Genomic DNA, 13,485 nt, shown 5'->3' on the forward strand with positions numbered 1-13,485 from the left:
GTCACCGTGGCCAGCCCCTTTCCTTCTGATGGGGTCCTCACGCACCCCACTAGACAGCACACTTTGTGAGCACAGGAAAGCTGGCCATGTGGTTCACCACTGTACCACACACCGTGCCAGGCATGGTGTCTGGCCCACCACAGGGGCTCAGGAATGTTCTGTGAGCAAAGATCTATTCTTCAATCCTCCCTTGACAGGACAGGAGCTTTCCTCTATGCAGTTCTAAAGAGGCTTGAGGGATGAAGGGCATTGCTTTGTCATCCTCTAGGCTGCCAATCTGAGTGAGTCCTGACTCATGAGGGTATGGATGTTCTTGGGGGATAATTGCATGTAGACAGTGGACCACGTGGAAGGGAAGAACCGGAGGAGAAGGAGCAAGACTCCCTTCCTAGCCCTCAGAATCTTGAGATTGTGCAGCCAGAAGCAATTTTGATCATTTCATCCAGTTTCTATAGGGCCCTGCCAGTTCTCAGACTCTAGAACTTTCTAAAGAGACCATATCCACCACAATGAAATAGGGAGACCAAAGCCCTGAGCAGGGAGGCTTCCTCCTGACATCACATGGCTGAGCCGTCTGGGCAGAGCTGGGAGCCCAAAACCTTTCCAGTTCTCAGATTCTAGAACTTTCTAAAGAGACCATATCTGTCACAACGAAATGGGGAGACTGAGGCCCTGAACAGGGAGGCTTCCTCCTGACATCACATGGCTGAGCCGTCCGGGCAGAGCTGGGAGCCCAAAACCCTTCCAGCAACCCTCAGGCTACATCTCTGGTTCCTGGAAAATCCAGACACCAGGCTCAGGGTTAGTGTTGGCCTGGGGCCCTGCCTGTCTCAGCCCAGTCCACGAGCAAGCTCTGTGTTCAGGCTGTGCTCTGTGAGGGTGGCTATAACGTCCCCATGACGGCCAGACGCCTCCATACTGGACAGAGTAGGTAGCCAGGTGGCCAATGAGCCCCCGGTGGGAGAAGGGCAGTGAGGACAGGACTCCATGGGACCTGGGGGGCTGAGAGTGCTCCAGGCCTCGCCCCTTCCTGCCTAGGTGGGTAGGAGCTTAGGCCTCCCTCCTCCAGGCCACTGTGCCAGAGAAACCTGGGAGCAGGCTTCCCCCACCTCCAGCCCAGCTAATGGGAACCAGATGGCAGGATGTTTAGTCAGCGCCTGGGGAGCGGCGCAAACAGGGGAAATGGGTTGGGGGCCAGGATTCCAGAATCCATCCCCAGGCAGGGGGAGGGTCAGAGCCGGGTCTCCCACCAGTCCGTCCGTCTCCAGGGGCCCATCTCAGGCTGGGGCCTACCACGTCCTCAAGCAATGCCCAGATCGGGAGGCAGGAGACCTGGTCTCTGGCATCAGACTTGGGCCAACCCTACCCCCTCTCGGTTCCTTCTCTGTACTGAGCAGGGAGGGATTGGGCTCAATGGTCTAGGATCCCTGGGCAAACCCTGGCTTCCTGTGCCTACATTCTCCCCCTCCCCCAGCTTTAGCAAAATGTTAGCCCAGGATATCCTGTGTCACCTATAAGCACACAAGCAGATGGTGGCTTCATCCTTAGTTCCCAGGAAGCTTGATCACAATCCCTAGACTGTCTCTGTCTCATGGTCCCAAATTCAATTCTTAACCCAGAGCCCCAGATAGGATGGGGGACCCTATGTGGCTCATGTGGGACTGTTAGGTGGCCCAAGGGCTCTGGGAAGGCAATGACTGCTGTGTCCTCACCACATCTGGCACTCGGGACTCAGACTTCTCCCCAGGCACAAAGGAAGACTCGCTTGTGGGGGGATATCTGTGCCCCCTGCCCCATCCTAGGTCTCACACATTCCTCCCTGATCCTGGACAGATACCTTGAGCCCCAGATGGCTACTGGACACTCCTCCACAAGCCTCCTGGCCCTGTTCCTCACCCCCTCCCCCTTTCCCCTCCACCCAAGCCTTGCCCACAATTAACTCATTTTTTAAGATCGCTTCCAAACATAAGTCAATGCTGGACAGAGTTGTAGGAAAAGCTTCCTCAAGGCTGGCCCCGAAGAGCCATGTGGTGAGATCTGGCCACTTTGCCAGCCCCCGCCTGCTGCCACAGCTGGGCCTGGAGCTGAGGCCCTCTGAGGGTGGGCCAGGGAGCCTGTGGTCAAGACACCCCTTCTTTGCCCCTGCTCTCAGACCCCATCCCGACCCAGAGGGACCCATCTGCCTGATGTCAGCAGTCCCAGTGGGACCTGGAAACTGTTAGCCAAGAAGTCTGTGAGGACCTGTGAGATGGCCTCACCCAGGCAGCTGCCAGGTCACCCCAGGCCAAGGATTCCCGAAGAACCTGGCTGCCCTGGTCCACACACACTCCCATGTAGGGGTTGAGGGCATGGGGGGGGGGGGGGTGGCCTGCAGGGTGTTTGTATACCCGCTCTCCATTTTACAGAGGAGGAGGTGGAGGCCTGGAGGAAAGGGAACTTCCCAGAGGTGGGGGGCACTGGGACCCCATCCCAGCTCTGCCCACGTGTTCTGTCTTCCCTGGAATTGGGAGGCCTCGGCATCGGCAACTGCGACAGAGGGGCCAGAGTCACCATGGTTCAGTGGCCCAGGAACCTGCCCTGGCTCCCAAGGACCTTGGAAGCCCTGGGGTGTGTTGCTGGCTCTCAAGGCCCAGACCCTCTCTTTTCCCAGCCACTGAGGTAGGACCTGGCAGCCCGAGGTGGGCAGCCCCATCTGTGGTGGGCCTCACAGGTCCCCCTGTGTGCAGAGACAGAAGCCCTATTCACGGGGGCCACTGGGTCAGGGCCAGTGGAGAATGAAGGCAGGCTTCTGAGAAAAGGAGCGAGAGCACTCAGGTCCAAGAAAAAAAAAATAAATCTCTCTTTCACCTCAGATGAGAGCAGCGGACTTTGCAGGAAGCCGGGGGCCAGGCCTGGGGAGGCGTTTATTGGGGGGCAGCCTTCCTGGAGGGGGGCCAGGCCAGGTAGGGGAGGCTCAAAGCACTGTAGCTCTGGGAGCCGGACTGTCGCCTGCCGCTCCACTGGTGTTCCATCCTTTCCAGCCTTTCATCTCTTTCATCAGCCCCGGTGGCCATGAAGAGGGTGCTGCTCCCTGTCCTGGCTCTCTGGGTGGGGTGCTGCCCTGGAGGGGCCTTGGCCAAGGAAGTCCTGGGCCCAAGGGCCCAGGCCCAGCCAACCCCCACAGGGCTGCCCACTCTGCAGCCACCACCACCCAGCGCATCTGGGCCCCCGGACGGTGAGTAAGTGGCACTAGCAGGGTGGCTGGCAGGATGGCACTCTCCCCCACTACTGGGACCCGCCACCTCCAGGGCTGGCACAGAAGGAGAGCAAGCAGATTCACCCTGAGGCTGCCCACCTCATGACCCACCATGAGTGTTCCATTCAGGGCCATGAGGGGCCCATGAGCCTCAGGGAACTTGTTCTTGGAGGGCAAGGGAGCATGATGGACTCTGAGAGGCCCTTGTGCTGATTGCCCATGGTGGGGACAGGGGAGAGAAGGCACCCCCTCACCAAGAGAGGCTGCTACAGCTGGATCTGGAAGAATAGACCCAGGTTTGCTGGTTGGAGAGTACAGTTGGCTGCCCTAATGCCTACCAAGGGGACTGAGAGAAGCACAGGAGGCAGAAAGTGGAGGCCCCACCCAGGCCCAGGGGTAGAATGGGAGGGGCCCGTGAGGGGACCCAGTCCCTTAACCCACTGCAGACAGCAGGACTTGCAGGACAGGCCCATGGTCAGTGCTGGTTGAGGAGGGGCTACCATGCAGTGAGGGGCTTCCCCAAGTGACTCAGCAGTAAAGAATCCACCTACAATGCAGGAGACCTGGGTTCGATCCTTGGGTGGGAAAGATCCCCCTGGAGAAGGGCATGGCAACCCACTCCAGTATTCTTGCCTGGAGAACTCTATGGACAGAGGAGCCTGGTGGGCTACAGTCCATGGGGTCACACAGAGTTGGACACGACTGAGTGACTCAGCATGCACCATGCAGTGGAGGGGAGGCCTGGGGTGGGAGACTATTATCCCCATTTTACAATGGCTGACAGCCCCTCAGAGTGGCCTGTAGGCTCTCCTCACCCTCAACACCTCCTGTCCCAGTAGGCACTGGGGCCTCCACCTCCAGGAGCAAACTGTGCCATGTGGCAGCAACCCTTCATCTTCCCAGAGGGGGTCCCTGCCTTTCCCTGCCCAGGAAGAAGCCACAGGGAACTGAAGACTTAGGAGCAGGCCCAGCCTCTCTGAATAGGGCAACTGAAGGTCTCCTGGGCCCACAGTCATGAGCCAAGGACCTGCTTGTGCCTCGTCCCTGAAGGATCCCTGGGAGTTCTGAGAAGCAGGAAGGGTGACACAGCCTGCTTATCACATTGAGAACCTCTCTCCTATTCAGGATCCTCCACTCTGGCACCGTGAAAATGTGAGTTGGAGATCAGGGAATCTCTGACACTTGGTGGCTTTGGGTTAGTGACAGAAGGCCAAGAGCTCCTAAGGAGAGAAGAAAAAGGCAGAAGTGAGGCCTGGGCAAATACAGGAGAGAGGCAGGCAGGCCAATGGCTGATCTCCCTCCTCGGGAAGGAGGTGCTGCCTCCCAGGCACACAGGGGTCCCAGCCACCCCACCCCACACTGGCTCCTTCTGCAGGTCAAGTGCGACCCATGCTCAGGAATGGGAGCCCAGACAGGCCTGACGACGGGCAGCTGGACAGGCCATGGCTGCGGCCTGCCTCCAAGGAGGGGGCCCCCAGAGCCCCCACCCGGACCACAGCCCCTCACTGGAAGGTCCTCGCCAGACCCGGGCTGACCCAGAGGAAGTCGACACAGCCAGCAGCCTCAGAGCACAAACAGGGCCACAACCATGGGGCCGGCACTGTACAGGTCCATCCCCAGGCCACAGGTACAACAAGGCCTGGGGCAGCAAGGACCCCCCGAGCCCAAGAGGGTGCCATGGCTACCAAGAAGGGCCAGGGTAGGGAGGTCAGAGGCCGGGAAGCCAAGAAAAAGGGCCCAAAGCCCAAGAGGTACCCCAAAGGTGAGGACTGGCTTCGGACACATAGCCCAATTGCACTGACACTCCCACCCACTGAGACCCCCACCCACTCTCAGAGTGCCCAAGCTGAGTGCTCCCATCTGCAAGGCAGGAGGGCAACCCTCTCAAGGCAGATCTTCTATCCCAGCCTCAGGGCCCCAAATTGGGTCTTTGCCCTTGGTGCCGAGAGCAGGAGGCCCAGTGGCCTGTTTTCCTGGTACAGCTGGCTGAGTCACTAGCAGGTCTGGGGAGCCCCGGGAAAGACCCTGTTCCTCAGCAGGCCCCTGTTGCTATGTGAGCAGGCTAGAGCCTCATCTCTCATCCTCCAGGGGCCCCCCAGCACCACAGGCCAGCAGACTGGCATGAGAAGAAGGATCATAGCCAAGGCGAAGGGGGCAGCAACACCTCGGGGACCACAGGTCGTGGGCGGAAAAGAGCTGGAAGCAGGCGAGGGCAGAAGCCTGGGCCTATAGGCCCAGGCACTCCAGAGTGGGTCATGCCTTCCCTGCCAGCCTCCTGCCTCCTGGCCCAGGCAGCCATCGCCTGCAGCAACGTCAAGATGAAACGTGTCCCTGTCCTATCCGACCCCGGCCTGACCACACTTTACCTGGCAGGTGGGTGGCCCCACTTTCCCACACCCACTCCCATGGCAGGGGTAGAAGGACATACACCTGGGTGTCTGCTGCAGTTGGTCTTTGGTCCCCGTGGCTGCCTCCCCGCCACGCCTGGGGGCGACTCACTGCCCCTCTGACCTAAGAGGCTCTGACCAGGTCAATCAGAAGACCCAGCTCCTTCAAGGAGTCTGTCACTGCGGCCTCTGGCCTGTGTGGAGGAGGTACAGAATGGCAGAGGGGAGGGGGATGGAGGGGCCGGGAAAATGGCTGCCCTGTGTGTGCACAGAGAATGAAATTGCCAAGATCCCAGCCCACACGTTCCTGGGACTACCCAATCTGGAGTGGCTCGACTTGAGCAAGAATAAGCTGGATGCCCTTGGCCTGCACCCCGACGCCTTCAAGGTACACAGCAGCCCCTCATCCTGGTCTCCTGGGGGATCAGTGCCAGGGGCATTAGTGATGTAGGGTGACATGGTCCATAGCTGGGAGCATGGAGGCCAACACAGATCCTGAGGTCCCCCAAGGGACCAGCACTCTTGGGAGAACCTGAGGAGAGTTCTAGAAACCGCCAGGCAAGCCTGGTCCAAGAGGGAACCAGGAAGCCATGATGCAACCCAACCAGGATGTCTGTGGGCAGGGCGAGCCCAAGGCCACACTGGGAAGGCCCAGCCCCAGCCAGCGGCACCCCAGTCTCCAGCTTGATCTTCTCCAACCTCCTAGAATCTGACGCGGCTGAAGCGGCTGAACCTGGATGGGAACTTGCTGTCCACGGTGCCAACCTTGCCCGCCTCCTTGCAGGAGCTCAAACTCAATGACAACCTTCTTCAGGGTCTGGAGCACAGCAGCTTCCGGGGTGTGAACAGGCCCCAGGGGGAGGGGGTGAGAGGAGGCTCCACCCAAGGCAGCCTCCTGGGGGGCAGACGGGGAGCACCAACCTAGAAAGGTGGCTCTGGCCTCGAGGGCCAGGGGTGGGGGGGTCTCTGGAGCTAAGGTGGGCAGCTCCCAGCCAGCCTTCTGAGCTCACCTGCCCCCTCGACCTGCCACCACAGGTCTCAGCCAGCTGCTGACGCTGGAGGTAGAAGGGAACCGGCTACATGACGGAAACATCTCCCCCGTGGCCTTCCAGCCCTTGCGCAGCCTGCTGTACCTGAGGCTGGACCGGAACCAGCTTCAAACCATCCCGCCGGGCCTGCCAGCCTCCCTGCAGGTGACTATGAGACCCGAGGCTATGAGAGGCAAAGTGAAGTGAAGTCACTCAGTTGTCTGACTCTTTGTGACCCCAGGGACTGTAGCCCACCAGGCTCCTCCATCCATGGAATTTTCCAGGCAAGAGTACTGGAGTGGGTTGCCATTTCCTTCTCCAGGGTATCTTCCTGATCCAGGGATCGAACCCAGGTCTCCTACATTGCAGGCAGATGCTTTACTGTCTGAGCCACCAGGGAATCCCTGGAAGTGAAAGTCACTCAGTCATGTCCGACTCTTTGTGACCCCATGGACTATACAGTCCATGGAATTCTCCAGGCCAGAATACTGGAGTGGGTAGCCTTTTTCTTCTCCAGGGGATCTTCCCAACCCAGGGATCAAACCCAGGTCTCCACATTGCAGGTGGATTCTTTACCAACTGAGTCACAAGGGTAAAGCTGTGGCCAAAAGACTGGAGTGTCTGCCCACAACAACTGGGCCAGCTGCCTATGGGGACAATTTTGATGCTAAACCCACAAGGCCTCAGCACCAAAGGGCCTTTCCTCGGCCCGACAAAACCTTCCTGGAGCCCAAAATTGAACCTCAAGGACCATTGTGGACCTGCCAGGTGTCCCTGAACAAGGCTCATACCCTCTCTGGGCCGCACGATCCCTGGTGCTTGCAATGCTCTCTGAGCCTGTGTCTTGCAGGACTCTGAAGAGTCATGGTACAGCTTGCAGGTATCAACTGGGATCTTTTGCACAGTTGGCCACAGCCCTGAGAGGGGCAGAGACAGTGGGACCTAGTGGAAGGGGGCAAGGAGCTGGGCTAGGCCACCACTGACTGGTGGGTCGAATGCTTACCTTGAACCCTGGCCCTAGGAGCTGCACTTGGGCACAAACGTCATCGAGGAGGTGAGAGAGGGCACACTGAACCACAGCCGCAGCCTCAGTGTGCTGGTTCTCAGCAACAACCGGCTCCAGGAGGACCGACTGGCACCCCGTGCTTGGATCGATCTTCCGTGAGTACTGTGGTCCCCCTGGCACCGCCCAAGCTCTGCCCCCATGGGCACAGAGATAGAGGACGCTCACAAAGGAAGCAGAGAGTTAGGAGGGAAGGCAGAGAGACTTCACGGGGCCTGGTGGGTCACCTGGATCACCTGCATCCCTGCCCAGGGTTCAGGGTGGCCTGGGCCCTCAGTCACCACCTGCTTCTCCAAGATTTCTCTCTGGCCCTCCCACCCGACAGAACTCCCAAGGACACAAAATCCCTCCTCTGCCTGTGCCCAGAGGGAGGGCAGTCTAGGTGCTGCAAGCTGTCCCCATGCTGGGTTTAGCTAGGAAGCAACGAGGGCAGGAAGGGGCATGGAAGAGATGGCAGCCACAGGAAAAAGGCCTGTGACCTTCCTGGGGCAGCCATAACAAAGTACCACAAAGAGGGCAGCTTAAAACAACAGAGCTCTGTTCTCACAGTTGTGGAGGTCAGAGATCCAAAATCAAGGTGTCGCAGGGCCATGTTCCCTCCAGGGTAGGATCCCTTCTGCCTCTTCCAGTTTCTGGGGGCTCCAGGTGCCACTTGGCTTGTGGCTGCATCACTGCAGTCTCTACATTTTTCACCTGGCTTCCCCTCTGTGACTGTGTCTCTCCTCTTCTGTCTTATAAGACCACCTCCCATTGCATTTCCTGCCCATCCTAAAGCAGGATGATGTCATCCCAAGATCCTTCACTCACTCACATCTACAAAGACCTTTCTGCCAAATCAGGTCACATACACAGGTTCTGGGCAGCCATATCTTTGGGGGGCACTAGTCACCCCACTATAGGAAGAAGGGTCCAGGATGAGTCCCCATGATCTCATTTGGATGGCTGAGTCAGGTCACCGGCAGGAGGGGCTGGGAAGCAGACAAGGCCCTTACAGGCACTGCCTAAGGAGTCAGGATGTGACCCCAGGACTGGCCAAAGGGCTGGGAAGGGACAATCCTTGGGGTTTGAAGACAACTGAGGCAGAGCAGGGGTGGGGTGAAGGAGGGGTTGAGAGTCCAGACCGCCATTCCAGGGACCAGAGCCTCCCGCCCTGCACCCTCATGTTCCAGGAAAAAGTTACCAGGACGTTTGGGTTTAATTATTCCTTTTTCCTCTCCCTCTCTTGCCAAGGGGGCAAAGAAAAGCAGACAGCAGCCTAGGGAGGGGCCGCCCAGCCATGTTCCACTCCCGCCGCGGGGCCTGGGCAGGGGGCTGGCGGCCAGTCAAGCCTAGGCCGGCGCCGGCCAGTTTTTCTCCGGCTGGTAGATGGAGAGGGGACTGCTGGCTCAGCAGGCCTGGGAGGCACCAGAGACCCACCTGCTTTGGACGGAGGATGGCATCCACCCCAAGGCCAAAGAGCTGACCCCAACCACAGGGGCTGGGGGAGGGGGGATATCAGTGAGAGAAACCACTTGCCTTGCCCCAATCTGTTCTAGAAGCATCATCACCCTGTGCTCCTGGTTTCCCTCCCCATCAGTCTTCAGCATGCCTGCAGCCTAGGTAGGGCCAAGAGGCCAAGAAAGTGCAGCATGGGGACCACCAGGGAGATAGCTCTTGGCCCAGACCACTGGCCCCTCTGCTCGGGCGTAGGAGGGAGGGAGAGGAAAGGGAGCAGGTCTTCCATCTCCGCCCCGAGGGCCAGCCTAGCTAGCTGTGCGGTAAGCAAGGGAGGACCCCACAGACCCTTTCCCAGCCTCCGTGGACAGAGGGCACACAAGCCAGACAAGGCCTGGCCCTCCCCAGCCGTTGGAAGCCTTGGTGGCGGCTGCCATCTTGAAGCAAATCCCCACCCTCCTCTGGGGCATGGACCGGGGGCCCAAACTATAACTCCCCTACTGCACCCCTAGGAAGCTGGAGGCCCTCGACCTGTCCTACAACCAGCTGGTGCACGTGCCCTCTTTCCTGCCCCGGGGCCTCCACCACCTGATGCTGCACCACAACCGCATCGAGCACATCCCTGGCTACGTGTTCACACACATGAAGCCCGGCCTGGAGACCCTGCACCTGGCCCACAACAGCCTGCGCGAGGATGGCATCCACGGCGTGTCCTTCCTGGGCCTGCAGGCCTCCCTGGCCGAGCTGCTCCTGGACCACAACCAGCTGCAGGCCATCCCAAGGGGTCTCCTGGGCCTCCGGGCACTGCAGGTGCTACGTCTGAGCCACAACAAGATCAGGTAGGGCCGCATCCTGCTGTTCCCTCACCCCACCCCACCCAGGCCTGTCCCCACCTCCAGTCTGGGAGGGAGGCAGCTCTGCTGAGACCTGGAGACCCCACCTGGCAGGCTGGCCAGATGTTCTGGCCTGTGGGCTCAATCACCCAGGGGCCCCAGAGGCCAGCGGCAGCACTGTGGGGGCATCCTTCCCTGCCTCCATGGGCCCATCTTGATCGCTGTGACTGGAGGCCGTGCCCAGTGGCTGGCAGAAGAATCTGGGCCGGGGGAGGGCGGGAGAGGTTGGGAACCCTGAGTGGCCAGGTGACCCTCCACCCTGGACCTGGTGTCTGTGCCTCGGTGTCCCCACCATCCACTGTGGGGCCACGCTTTCTCTCCTCTTGCCTGATGCCTGACTCTCCTTTCTGGGGTCTCGGCTCCTCCTACAACCCCTCCTCCACAGACACGTGCCCCTGAATTCCATCTGTGACACACGTGTGGCCCAGGACTCCAACCTCATCTCCACGCACCTGGAGAACAACCTTATTGACCGGCGCCGCATCCCACCCACTGCCTTCTCCTGCATCCGGGCCTACCATAGCGTGGTCCTCGAGCCCCAGCAAAGGGAGGGGGAGTCTGCCTAGCCCCACTGCCAGCCTTCTCCACCCTCTTCTCTGGGGGGACTGGAGGTGGGAGGAGCCTAGGCCCAGCTCTGACGGATTGATGCGCCACTGGGAGAAAGTTCTAGAAGACCCTGCTGCTTCAGATGTGCTCATGTCCCATTGACTGCCAAGGCCCCTTCACTCAGTAGATGGCCCAGCCTGGTACGGTGCCCGTTTGGACTTAAACATAATAAATGTATCTCATTCAAGCCCATTCACCTCCACCGGCCTCCCTCCTTCCCTCCTGGATCTCGGCATCCTGTACATGCTGGCACTCCAGGGTACATGGAGCCCTCAGAGCCCACATCCTGGACATGACTTTATCAGCAGGAGGTTAAGAGGGCCTGATTCTAGAATCTTCTCCAAGAGTCCCCCGACCCCCACCCACCCTGGCCAGGGTCCTGATGTCCCCTTGCAGCTTGGCCCAAAGCCATCTAGAGGCCCAGCTCACCTCCACTGTTCAGGGAAGCATCACTACCCTCTTTTCCAGGAAGCATCCCTGTCCTAGGAGTGGATACACACAAGAGGTGCTGACTGTCCGCCTGGTTGGGGAGACAGCAGCTAGCTATGAGCGCTCAGCCCCACCGGGCCCTTCAACTGTGCTGAGAGCCAGTTGGAGGTCATTGGAACAGTTCACAGCCCCTGCCCCGGGGCGTGGGGAGCTCATGGCAATATGGCGGCCAGAGAGAGAGCACATGACAGGCACTGAGGATGCAGCACAGCTGCTGAAGGAAGAAGTGCCCACTGTCAAGACCTTGCCCTGCCAGCGCCTTGGCCTGGAGTCTGGGCCTGGGAGCTTGGAGTCCTGCGTCAGTCCCATTCTGTAGTCAGCCCCCGCATGCCTCAGCCCTGAGTTCTAAGCAGAGAAAAGGCCAGACACTGGCAGGGGGCGGGGAGAGGCCTGGGAAGCTGGCGGAGTGTTTGCTTTGGACTCATCCTTGCATTCCTTCTCCTCTTGGGCCTGGGCCCACAGATATGGCACTTCCTGTTTGGACTGGGTCAGAGGTCAGTAGCCCTTGAGGCGCTGGCCCTGTGGGGAGGCCCCCTGTTGTTTTCCCAGCTCTCACAACCCCTCCTCTCTAGTCTGGCTGCCTGCCCCCACCCCCAGCCCCTCCAGCTCGATCAGTCAGCCCCGAGTCCCCTCCCCAAACTCAGAGTTCTGGCCCCCGACAGGCACAGGAAGTTCATGCTGGGCAACCCCCACCCCCAACTGCTCTTACCTCCCTACTGAGCAGACCCTCTGAACTAATTCCACTTAACACAGAGAACGCTTGGCCCTTGGGGCTTCTGTCAGGTGGACTGAACCCAGCAGGGGCTGGGCAATCCTTCCATGACCCTCCTCAGCCCGAGTGGGTATCCACCATTGAGCTCCCCGGAAGCCAACTCAGAGGAAGGAGAGGTGTGAGGAAGTCTCCTCGGAGGCTCTTGAGGGGAGGAGAGGATAAGAGTGGGCCCAGGGAGAAGCTGGCATGTGACCGACAATGCAAGACAAGCCAAGGCCCACAGGTGCCCTGGATCCAAGCTGGTTGGGAGCTGGAACAGGACACAGGACTTTTATATCCCCTGTCATCATTAGGTAGGCCTTCCCAGCAAAGGAAGGGGTGACTGGGGCAAAGACCCTCTGTTCACCTCAGGCAACTCCCTAAGAGGTCTAGGATGTCAGGGCCTTCAGTCCTATCAGAGTGGTGCCCGTGGTGGCACGACCCCGAGGAGGGTGAGAACCCCAGATAGATCCCAAGCCAGGGAAGCAAGCACAGTGCGGCCAAGAGCTGGTGGCAGGACCAAACCCACCCTGCACCCTCTGCTCACTGGTGCCTGCTGGCGGTGGTGCCCAGCATTGGGCATGGCCCAGTGAGTAACCCAGATACACTGGGCATCAGAGGGCTCCTCATGGTCATCACGGTGATGGTGGTGATGACAGGGTAGGGGTGACTACTTTCAGGTGGCGAAAAGCAAGGCGTTCATCAGTCCCTGGACCAAGGCGGCAGAGGTCCTCTGACGGTAGGAGTACGACTAAGGATGAGACCAGTGGGGACAGTGGGAATCAGGAGCGAGTCACAGAGGCTAATGGCCACTAGGAGCAGAGAAGGGGGACAGGGAGCTGGGGGGCACTCCTTCCAAGAACCTCGAGGGCCCCGCCCCATGCACAATCCCAGAGTCCTGCCCACCAACGTTCTTCCAGCCACCTCTTCCTCCTCCCCAGGGCTCCAACCCGAGGGCCCGCCACCCAGTCCTTCAAGGGGCTCCCCCTAGCAGGTTCCAAGCATTCCTCCTGCCTCATAAACCCACGTGGTGGTCTTGGGGAAAGACAGGCTGAGGAAGGGGCATTAGAGAGCAAGGAGGGCAAAGGATTTGGCAGGCATGCTGCCCCCCCCCAGGCCTGTGCCTCCCCCGACCCTGACCTGTGAACAGTGGCACCATGGTGGGCACACAAGGCCAGTCCAGTGAGGCTGACTGCCTGGCCCCCAGCCCTGCACCTGCTCTCGGCTACAACTCCCACCGGAGCCTGCTGGCCCCAGGGCAGCAGGCAGATCCAGGGCCCACTCCGGGGGGGCTGGTGTCCACCAAAGGAGGACCATGCCCCCCCCGCCCTGTTTCATGGCCTTCTGGGGTCTCCCTGGCTTTGCAGGCGGCCACAGATGCAGCCCTGTGGCACAGTCCCCTGTCCAGTTGCTTCCTCTAGCCACACCCAGAGCGTGCCTCTCTAAAGATAGCTAGATGTGGGCCAGGCCCCCACGGAGCCCCCTTCAAGCCCTGAAATTACAGCCCTGGCGGCCTGGGACACAGAGCCACTGTGTGATTATGTCCTCAAGGGAAGGTCAAAAAAAGCTCTGGCATAGAGAGTGCCAGCTTTCACCGAC

General features: G+C 59.8%; 1 protein-coding gene across 1 annotated transcript; it reads left to right on the forward strand.

Moving 5' to 3' along the window:
- Nucleotides 1-896: 896 nt before the first annotated feature.
- Nucleotides 897-10,606, forward strand: LOC110132231 (extracellular matrix protein 2-like). Its single transcript, XM_020885421.2, has 11 exons — nucleotides 897-927; nucleotides 1,924-2,100; nucleotides 3,041-3,214; nucleotides 4,611-4,997; nucleotides 5,324-5,608; nucleotides 5,895-6,010; nucleotides 6,329-6,461; nucleotides 6,658-6,815; nucleotides 7,672-7,811; nucleotides 9,660-9,986; nucleotides 10,426-10,606. Exons 1-11 carry the CDS (start codon nucleotides 897-899, stop codon nucleotides 10,604-10,606), a joined length of 2,109 nt encoding a protein of 702 aa, XP_020741080.2.
- The last annotated feature ends 2,879 nt before the right edge of the window (nucleotides 10,607-13,485 follow it).

Source organism: Odocoileus virginianus, unplaced genomic scaffold (genome assembly GCF_023699985.2).
Source record: "Odocoileus virginianus isolate 20LAN1187 ecotype Illinois unplaced genomic scaffold, Ovbor_1.2 Unplaced_Scaffold_18, whole genome shotgun sequence".
NCBI classification, from domain to species: Eukaryota; Metazoa; Chordata; class Mammalia; order Artiodactyla; family Cervidae; genus Odocoileus; species Odocoileus virginianus.

Bases quoted from the DNA above. Each gene is read 5' to 3' on its own strand.
- LOC110132231 (XM_020885421.2), top strand. From the start codon at position 897: ATGACGGCCAGACGCCTCCATACTGGACAGA. The intron at 928-1,923 runs GTAGGTAGCCAG...CCTCCACCCAAG, and splicing joins ACGCCTCCATACTGGACAGA to CCTTGCCCACAATTAACTCA. The intron at 9,987-10,425 runs GTAGGGCCGCAT...CCTCCTCCACAG, and splicing joins CTGAGCCACAACAAGATCAG to ACACGTGCCCCTGAATTCCA.